At 46.5% G+C, this 10259-nt stretch overlaps 1 protein-coding gene across 1 annotated transcript in view; it reads right to left on the bottom strand.

Annotated features, from left to right (window-relative positions):
* Positions 1–1510: 1510 nt before the first annotated feature.
* LOC146055088 (uncharacterized) overlaps positions 1511–10259 on the bottom strand; it is a 53045-nt gene continuing 44296 nt past the window's right edge. The window contains exon 6 of the mRNA XM_083168193.1: positions 1511–3763. Within this exon, the coding sequence (XP_083024319.1) occupies positions 2421–3763 (1343 nt within the window). The 3' untranslated portion in view covers positions 1511–2420. The remainder of the gene's footprint in view (positions 3764–10259) is intronic.

The following is a 10259-nucleotide window of genomic DNA, read 5'->3' as shown; positions in this document are numbered from 1 at the left end:
GCTGGTGTCGCTGGAAAAACACCATAGAATCCTCCTCAGAATTAGGCAACGTGAACATGGTGAGTTGTTCACCTGCCAAGACTGTCACGTTCTGAGCACTCACTGAAGCAGCCATCACTGTCAGCCAATCACCTCAGAATGATTCTGACAGTGATCGGGAACACTTACGCAAGTTCTGACTAGGCTATTTCCGTAGCTTAAGCTTATTCTGAAAGCACAGCTATGGTAAAGGTGCCCATACACGCATCGATTTTCCCGGTGCAATCCTATGCGATGAGATGCGCGCTCCCGCGGCATCTTATCGCACAGTACAAAAAGTATATGCTGCACATACTTTTTGTACTGTCTTTTTATCGCATGCAATGAGACGCGATGCGATTTAGCACAAAAAGTACCGGGTAATTGGTACGTGTATGAGCACCTTAACAGACAAGCGTCCACCCATATAAACTACTGAGATCGCGTCGCACGGCACTAAAAAGGGACATGCAATGCGATTTCCTTGCGCAAGCGTACGTATGTTAATTGGGCACCCGGCTACTACATAAGAACCAATAATTGTCTCCAAATAATATAAGACTTGGCTGGAATAAAAACTTCATAAAGTTTTATAACCAGTTTTCTATTTGTTATATTGGCGAGTGTTCCACATCCCACACTGATTTTTGTAGGAAACCACGGACTATATATATATATATATATATATATATATATATATATATAGATAGTAGACAGCAATTGCGTGGCACTCTGGATACTTTCTCTCATGAATAAACGGCAGACACTGTAGTCATTTTCAACGTTTCATTTCTTTATAGAAAGCAGAGAGCATGCTCTCCTGATGAAGTCCAGCCTGGATTTGTAGGCCTAAGAGACGGAACGCATAGACAGGCCTCTACCCAACCTTCATTCGCACACCTTAATCACTTTATGTAGGTCTATTTTATTTTATGTATATGCACCTTATTAAAAAACTCCTCACTTTTTTTGCAATCACCACTGCACAAAATTGGAGCACAACTGTGAACTCACTGGGGGGACCAAAAATAAAAGGTCCAATCTGGATAGCAGCCGGGAAGATCCTGGTAACCAGCCCAACCAAGGAGGGATAACAGTATTTTGATGAGCACTTTATTCTTCATTATATGGTACGCAGAACCTTAATTAAACCACAGTGAACACACTAATCTATTACACTATAGAGCGCCATTCTCATCACTTTTTAGATTTTACCCACATTGAGACGGATCAGCAACGTCCCATTAGGAGAAATTTTGGCGGCCGCCTGTCATTCAGGGAGGAACGATCCTTCAAGAAAAGGGCTAATTTAGAATCCAGACCTACCTTGGGGTTGCAGCGCAGGACAGTACCCTTCCCCTGCATATATATATATATATATATATATATATATATATAGATAGATAGATAGATAGATAGTAAATAACTCTGCTGCCCTCCACGAACCACTCCGTCCAAGATTGACAAGAAAAAACTAGCGGCACTCTCCAGACTTTGAACAACGTGTTCTTTATTCCAACATGTTGCGGGATGGAAACCTTCATGTACTCAGGGATCAACAAACACAATGAAATAACAAGGGTCTTTATTACAACACTTGACACACCTCCACCAATCAATTGTGTCTGCTGAGATCCACCTCCTGCTTGACACACCTGAAACTGCTCTCCAATAACCCAGAGAGGCAGTCCAGAAAGGCAGATACACCTGTGTGTCCAATTACTCTCCATACCATCAGTGTTGCTAACAATCCTTGTTGTACACACTGGCCCCTGCTTCAGAGTTGCACAGATCCCATGATGCTCAGCAGCTGTGCATGTGTCGGTATACACAACTCTGAGCTATTATATGCTGTTAGCAGCCGGACAGATCTCCTCTTGCTGCTGAGTGGGTGTAGAGTACTGTGGGAGTGTAGGATGAATTGGGGCTATTCAGGGTGATGCTGATATATCTCTTGCACAAGGATAACGCTGGTGCAAACGCATGGTGATAGCGATGACCACTTTCATCACCAAGAAAATTCTGCATAATGGTGAACAATGACATTTATTCCCAAACATAAAGTTTCTGCAATTGTGACTGCTTTATATTGAACTCTGAATCAGGCCCTCTGTATTTATGCCTCTTTATCATTATGCAGACACGAATATTTAAATAATGGAAACAATTATTCACACCTGTCAGCTCATTAACATTTATTTTCTCGTAAAAGCAGCTCATAAACAGTCACACTCAGAAGACGCAAATGACTATGCTTTCACACCTTTGTGAGTGCTCTGATGTCTAACAAGGCTGTGTTCTGATAAAAAAACATTTCCCAAACTCAGAACATGGAAAGGCTTCTCACCTGTGTGACTTCTCACATGTATAACAAGGTATGATTTCCAGGTAAAACATTTCCCTCACTCAGAACATGGAAACAGCTTCTCACCTTTGTGAGTTCTCTCATGTCGGACAAGATGGAATTTCCGGATAAAAGATTTCCCACACTCAGAACATGGAAATGGCTTCTCCCCTGTGTGACTTCTCTCATGTATGACAAGATGTGATTTGTGGGTAAAAGATTTCCCACACTCAGAACATGGAAATGGCTTCTCACCTGTGTGAGTTCTCTCATGTGAGACAAGCTGTGATTTTGTAAGAAAGGCTTTCCCACACTCAGAACATGGAAATGGCTTCTCACCTGTGTGAGTTCTCACATGTTTAACGAGATTTGATTTCTGGGCAAAAGATTTCCCACACTCAGAACATGGAAATGGTTTCTCACCTGTGTGACTTCTCTCATGTAGGACAAGATCTGATTTTGTAGTAAAGGCTTTACCACACTCAGAACATGGAAATGGCTTCTCACCTGTGTGAGTTCTCACATGTAGGACAAGCTGTGATTTCTGGATAAAATATTTCCCACACTCAGAACATGGTAACTGCTTCTCACCTGTGTGAGTTCTCACATGGTTAAGGAGACCCGATTTTTGGGTAAAAGTTTTTCCACACTCAGAACATGGAAATGGCTTCTCACCTGTGTGAGTTCTCTCATGTATAACAAGATATGATTTCCAGGAAAAACATTTCCCACACTCAGAACATTGAAACGGCTTCTCATCTGTGTGAATTCTCTCATGTTTAACGAGACTTGATTTCTGGGTAAAATATTGTCCACATTCTGTACATGGAAATGGTTTCTCACCTGTGTGAATTTGCTGATGAATAAGAAGATGTGATTTCTTGGTAAAATATTTTCCACATTCTGTACATGGAAACGGTTTCTCACCTGTGTGAGTTCTCTCATGTTTAACGAGACTTGATTTCTGGGCAAAATATTGTCCACATTCTCTACATGGAAACGGCTTCTCACCTGTGTGAGTTCTCACATGTACAACAAGATGTGATTTCCTGATAAAAGATTTACCACTCTCAGAACATGGAAATCTCTTCTCACCTGTGTGAGTTATCTGATGTATAATAAAATCTGACTGATTTATAAAACATTTACCACACTCAGAACAGGTAAATAAGTCAGCACCTGTATGAGCTGTTCTATGTGTAGCAGTATCTGAGTTACCAGGAGAACAGTCCTCAGGATTAGAGGTATCAGGTGATGTATCTGCACTGTGAGGCACTGGCTGTATATTTAGGGTAATGGAGGTGTCTTCTGGAGAATCCTGTGTGATGTTATCTTCTGGTTTATAATCTGGAGACAGAATAAGACGTCCCTCCGAGGTATTCCTGCTTCTGTGTCCATCTGCTGGAAATAACATACAGATATAGAAATATCGCTCTTCCCCTTTCCCCTCACCCATTTCATACTATTAGTTAGTACAGGTGATTCAGTTATAAATACTTTCTTACAGTTCTAAATATCATGTAGCACATATGAAAAATATGTAGACATATAGACTATGAAAAAATGACGAGTTGGTACTCTTGCATTTCAAGCATAAACCTAATTTCCCCGGTACAAAGTGCTTGCGTTGGGCCTGTGACATATATGCCCTAGGTAGGATTTTCAAATGTTCTCTTGTAACATTGCTGTTTGGAGGATTTTCATAGTTTTTGCAAGGTGTCCCGTGACACGACCAATGGGATATCAGTCCGCCACGAATTCGCCACTACTGACCATATATCCTTAGGGTCAACACGGAGCAAACCCGAATATATATATATATCAGAGTCATATATATATATATATACTAGGTGATTCATCGCACCCTACGGGCGCTCTTCACACCGGCGTAAGGGGCTGCGCCCCCTTAATTTGTGAACATTTGTATATGAGAAAGATGGTTAGAATTGTATGAAAGATGCCCTGTATTGCAACTTCAGTTATAGGTGAAATGTGTTAAATAGAGAGCATATGATGTGGAAGGGGGGGGTGTATTGTTTTGTTTAACTAAAAAGCGGTTACAGAGTAAGATGTACATTGATAGTGTGGATGGTACAGTGACATTTGTGGGTGTGGGTGGGGGGGCTGTGTGTGCATGTTGTTTAGGTGTGTGTGTGCAATAGTATAGTAGGGTGTTTCTGAGTCAGCGGCTCCCCACTGGCGGAGGTCACGACACAGGAAAACAGGAGGCTGGGTAGTGATAGGGGTGTGTGGGCATAAGGGGGACTAAAGAGGAGGGTGGGAGATACTGTGCAGCTTCTGCCAGTGGGTGAGGGTCCAGCGTGGCAGTACAGGATGGTGGCCCTTAGTCAGTGTCTCCTCCTACTGGGTGGGAGTTCGGGTGCATGAGAGCAGGAGGCTGGGCTATGAGAGATGATAGGGGCATGTGGGCAAAACAGCGTCAGCGACTCCCCAGTGGTGGAAGGTACGGTTCAGGAGAGCAGGAAGCTGGGTAGTGATAGGGGTGTGTGAGTATACGGGGGACTAAAGAGGGGCTTAGGGGTCCCGTGAATTGCGGGAGGGGCGCGGGGGTGCCGTGAATTAAGGGAGGGAGGGGGCGCAGGTGTCGGCGAATCGTGGGAGGGGGCGTGAATTGCGCAAGGGGGGGTTGCGAATCGCGGGAGGGGGGTGCGTGGGGGGTCCGTGAATTGCGGGAGGGGGGGCACGGGGCGCGATGAATCACCTAGTTGGTTATATATTCTTGTAGAAGGATGGTAGGATGTTGCTGTCATTCAGAATGCATTTACATAAACAGTAATAGTAGCAGTAAAAGGTCTGACTTAAAACACCTACAGTAAAACAGGACAGGTGTTATATATTATACAAAGAATTGGTTGATGATGTGTAGGTTGATGTGCAGTTCATAGTTGTCACTGGAAAAAAATTGCTACAAGAAAAAATCAACACAGAAAGGTCAACACATGTAATTGTTGACATAAGTGTGGCACTTCATCGGTGTCCATGTCGACACATGAGAATGAATATGAAAACATTCAAAAAAAGAAAAATAAATCTTCAAAAACTCATGTCAACCTTTTTCATTGTCGACCATAGCCGTGCCAGTGTTTTGCATGTGCCATTCAATCCTGGGGTTGCCGTGAATCACGCGCGGGGGTGGGGGGGGGAGGGAGGAGGTGAGGGGTGTCCGCGAATCAGGGGAGGAGCGGTCGTGGGTGGATGCCGTGAATTCCAGGGGGGGGGGTGTGTGCCGCGAATCGTGGGATGGGGGGGCGCGGGGGGTTGCAGTGAATCGCGGGAGGGTGGGTCGCGGAGGCGGGGGGTTGCCGCAATGACAGGAGGGCGGTCAGGGGTGGGGAATCGAGGTAGGGGGGGGGTCGTGGGGGGCACCGTGAACCGTGGGAGGGGGGGCCCGGGGGTTGGCGCAAATCGTGGGAGGGGGGGTCGCGGGGTGCCGCGAATTGCAGGAGGGGGGGGTGTCACGGAGTGGGGCCGCGAATCGCGGGAGTCACCGGGGGTGCCGCAAATCGTCACAAGAAAAAATCAACACAGAAAGGTCAACACATGTAAATGTTGACATAAGTGTGGCACTTCATTGGTGTCCATGTCGACACATGAGAATGAATATGAAAACATTGAAAAAGTGAAAAATAAATCTTGTCAACCTTTTTTCATTGTCGACCATAGCCATGTCAGTGTTTTGCATGTGCCATTTAATCGTGGGGATGCCGTGATTTTTTTTCTCCAACCCTGTGTACAAGGTGATATAAGTTACTTACAGGACACTACGTGTCTATTAACAAAATTAAAAGCTATCAGCACTATGCCCCTGGATTGTACCCTGTGTACAGTAGACGCGACAAGCCTGTACACGTGTATACCACACGGTGCAGGCTTGGATGCGGTGAGAACACTTATCACGGGAAATCCCTTGTACACGGGGCCTGATGTAAGTTTGTTCCTGCAACTCTTGGAATTGACGCTCAAACGAAATTATTTTATGTTCAACGACAAGTTTTTTCTCCAACTGAGAGGATGTGCGATGGGGTCCTCAGTGGCCCCATCATATGCAAACTCTTATATGTTCATTGTTCACCAATAACCCGGTCAACAGGGGGTCGTTACTATTGTACACATGGTACATAGACGACCTCCTGGTGATCTGGGTAGGTGACAGCAACTGCCTGAAACGTTTGATTGATGATCACAATTCCACCTGTTCCCCCATTAAGTTCACATATGTCATGGATGTGCATTCTGTACACTATTTGGATGTAAACATCAAAATTGTGGCGGGGCAGATTGAAACGGCGTTATACAGCAAGCCCACCGATAGGAACAACATTTTATTGAGTTCCAGTTTTCATCCAGTCTCCCTAAAGAAAGGGCTCCCCTTTTCCCAAATGCTCCGGGCTCAGAGGATTATTAGTGAACCAACAGAATTAGAGAACAGTCTATCAACCATGGTAACCAAATTCAGTGACAGGGGTTATGACCAGGATCTTCTTGCAGATACCAGAGAAAAAGTGGTTAGACTTTCCAGAGAGGAAGCTTTAAAATCTAAAACAGCATCCAAGACAGTAGCAGACAAACTGATATGGGTCAACTCTTACCATCCAGCTAGTCCAGCGTTGAGTAAAATAGCTAAAAAACATTGGCCCCTGCTAACATCTGACCCGATGCTGCATTCCCTGAAAAAGAAGTCACTCATGCACTCATACACCAAGGGAAAAAGTATTAGAGACTATGTAGTTAAGAGCGAAGTCTCTTTCCCTCTCCCCAAGTCAAGTACAGCGTTTTGGGGTAAGGCCAAAACTGGCTGTTTTCGATGTAGTGGGTGCACTACGTGTTCTTATATGATACAAGGGGAATCTTTTTTCCATCCTTTTTCTGGCAAACAGTTTAAAATCCATCACAGAGTCAGTTGTCACACTAAATTTGTGGTATACATGATAGGCTGTCCGTGCGGACGCCATTATGTGGGCAAGACCGAAAGGTCATTTAAAGAAAGAGCGGCTGCCCACCGCTCAGCGATTAAATCAGCCATCTCGGGGGGCGTGGCCTGGACGGGCATGGTGGACGACACACACTGAGGAGCTCCAGCACCCTACTTGCTTATTATGGGGCTTTCTGCTACCTCCGGACCCCCCTGACACAGATAGCCAAAGTTACCCAGCCAAGGTGAAACACCTACCCTGTGGTGAGCTGAGGAGCCGGGGGGGGGGGGGGGGGAGAAATCCCCTCCTGCGGGTTGCGGCCCTCACTACACACCAAGCCGCGGCCTCGAGTACGGAGGGACCCGGCGTCCGAGCTCCGCGACGATCCGGCGGCTGCCAGCGGCGTCCCAACGACACAGGACCGCCAGAATCCAGGAGGCAAGTACACCGCTCTCCCCTCTCTCCCCCACCGCTGCTCCCATCTGCCGGCTGTGTCTCTGCGAAGCGTGGGAAAGTCCGTCTCCACTGTCATATTCCCCTCACACGGCGGCCATCTTGGGTGACCCGGGAGCCGGGCGCAGAGACGGGAGCCCGCCGGAGGGGGCCATATAACTCTGCCTCGGGTTGGGGGCTCTACACACCCCGGGCACCCCCCTGTGTGGAGGCCGGGGCGGCCGGAGATCACCTGCGCTGCCCGCATACCTGACACAGTCCCCTATAAAGTGCCGGCGGCCATCTTTGTTGGGGCATAAGCTGTTGGAACAGCACAGCTGCCCCACTACATGTGTTAGGGGGCTCCTGAGTGGTATATAACCCTCCCCTAAAGGGATAGAAAGGCTGCCTGAAGAGGGGACCTGAAACTAGTGGCTGCTGCCCCAGGTTATAACTACTATCCATTATATTTAAACCCTTTGGGAGGATATCAGGTCATAGCGAACTGATACTTGTTCCCCAACCCCTCCATGTTGCTGGAGCGCACAAGTTTTCTGACCTGAGCACACTTTCCTGCCATACAACATACAGAAGCAGTGCCCTGCTCCGTTCAGACTTGAGAATTAAAATCTGTAACTTTGACCAGCTCTAAGGATAACTGAGTCTGGAGCACCATCTAGTGGCTCAAATAAATAACTACAACATTTAAATCCATACCCAATGGCAGAAAACATCTAACTACCGCCTAGAGAGTGTTACAGCGACAAGTACGAGGACCGATCTGCTGTCCAATAGCAGTACGTCTCTGTCACGCCCGCTATAACATGTGAACCGTTCCCCTCTGAGATGAACCACTAGCCCAGGCACACGTTTAGGGGAATGTGACCTCCACTTGCTAACTGTCCTTTGGTTCTAATTGAGCAGATGACCTAACTTAGAAATCACGCAGACGTCTAATGGGCAAAAGCAGGAAGAGCACGCAGGGTACAGTCTCTCGTTCCAAGTCTACCACTTCACAATCGTCACTTCGACCCTTTCTCTCTGCATCTCAAACCACAGACCGCTCCTCTCCCCCCCCCCGAAAGAGGATACTGAAGCCAACGCACACGAGACACCCCCTTCCCCAACCACGATGGATCTTCAATCTCAAATGACACAACTGAGAAATGAAATCGGAGAAGTCCTCTCACATGTCCGAACACTTCCCTCCAAACAAGATTTACAGGCACTTGAAACACGCCTCCAGGACTCATTCCAATCCCAAATTGCCACCGTGCAAACTGATGTCAATCTCCTGGGGATGAGAGTTGAATCTCTAGAGGAGGAACGCGAACGCGATTCCGACCACCTCACCTCTATTACGGAGACTCTTTCTCAACAGGCGACAGACCTGAGGACCCTACAAGAGAGGCTGGAAGATCTGGACAATCGAGGCCGTAGAAATAATGTACGGGTGAGAGGACTACCAGAGTCTGTACAGCCATCAGGCATAATTGATGCCCTCAACAAAATGTTTGGTGAAATCCTAGGTCTCAGCCCCGAGACCTCCATTGAATTTGACCGCGCACACAGAGCCCTTAAACCTAAGGGACAAGCATCTGAACAACCTAGAGATGTGATATGCCGCCTCCACTATTATTCCCAGAAAGAAGAACTTCTACGGAAAGTACGTGACTTAGAGGCCATTGAATTCAATGGGACGCGTGTTCAGATATTTCAAGATCTCTCATGGCGCACACTCCAACAAAGAAGACTGCTAAAGCCACTTACAGATGCCCTTCGCAAATGAAATTACAAGTACAAGTGGGGTTTCCCCTTCTCTCTACAGGTCTCCTCTGCCGGCCGTCAATTCAATCTACGCTCCCCAGCCGACCTCCGGGATTTCTGCTCTAACCTGGGACTAGACGAGATCTCCCTGCCCGACTGACAGGCCTTTCACCTACCAAACGTCCCCCCCCCCTCACAACTCCAAAAGAGAGAAGTGGCAACAAGCTAGCACCTCAAAGAGATCAAGAGGAATCCCCTCCCCCCGCTCACAAGATCCTACCTGACAAGATAGCGAGTGGTAACATTATCTGCTGAACTGTAACTCTGCTTACTAACGAAGCTTTGATGTTTACGCATTATTATATTGCCAAATAATGCCTTTCCCACTGCCTTTTTCTTCAAGTTTTTCATGCCCCTAACGTTTTATACTAGGTCTGTTTTTTTTTAGTAATTCAGCTAAAGAACCAATATATGTTTTCTCTTCTACAGTTTTATTCTAGAACACCTCAGTTAGTATTGTGGGGGCACGGCCCCTTGGTTCCCCCCACCGCCAGTTGTAATAATTCTTTTGTCTTTTAATTGTTTTTCCTTCCGTGACATGGCTGCCACTATGGCACTCTCATTGTCCGGATGCGGTTACGTTTTTGATGCACATGTCAGATGTCCATGGTTATGCTACACAATGTTTTGCACACTAATGTATGCTTTATACCCAATTAATGTGACCCTTTACCCCCTCCTATCACCAATTTCCTCAACAACCC

This window comes from Crinia signifera, unplaced genomic scaffold (genome assembly GCF_055691185.1).
Source record: "Crinia signifera unplaced genomic scaffold, ASM5569118v1 HAP2_SCAFFOLD_320, whole genome shotgun sequence".
Lineage (NCBI taxonomy): Eukaryota > Metazoa > Chordata > Amphibia > Anura > Myobatrachidae > Crinia > Crinia signifera.
The sequence above is the reverse complement of the archived record's forward strand: the minus strand, read 5'-3'. Positions and strand labels throughout refer to the sequence as shown.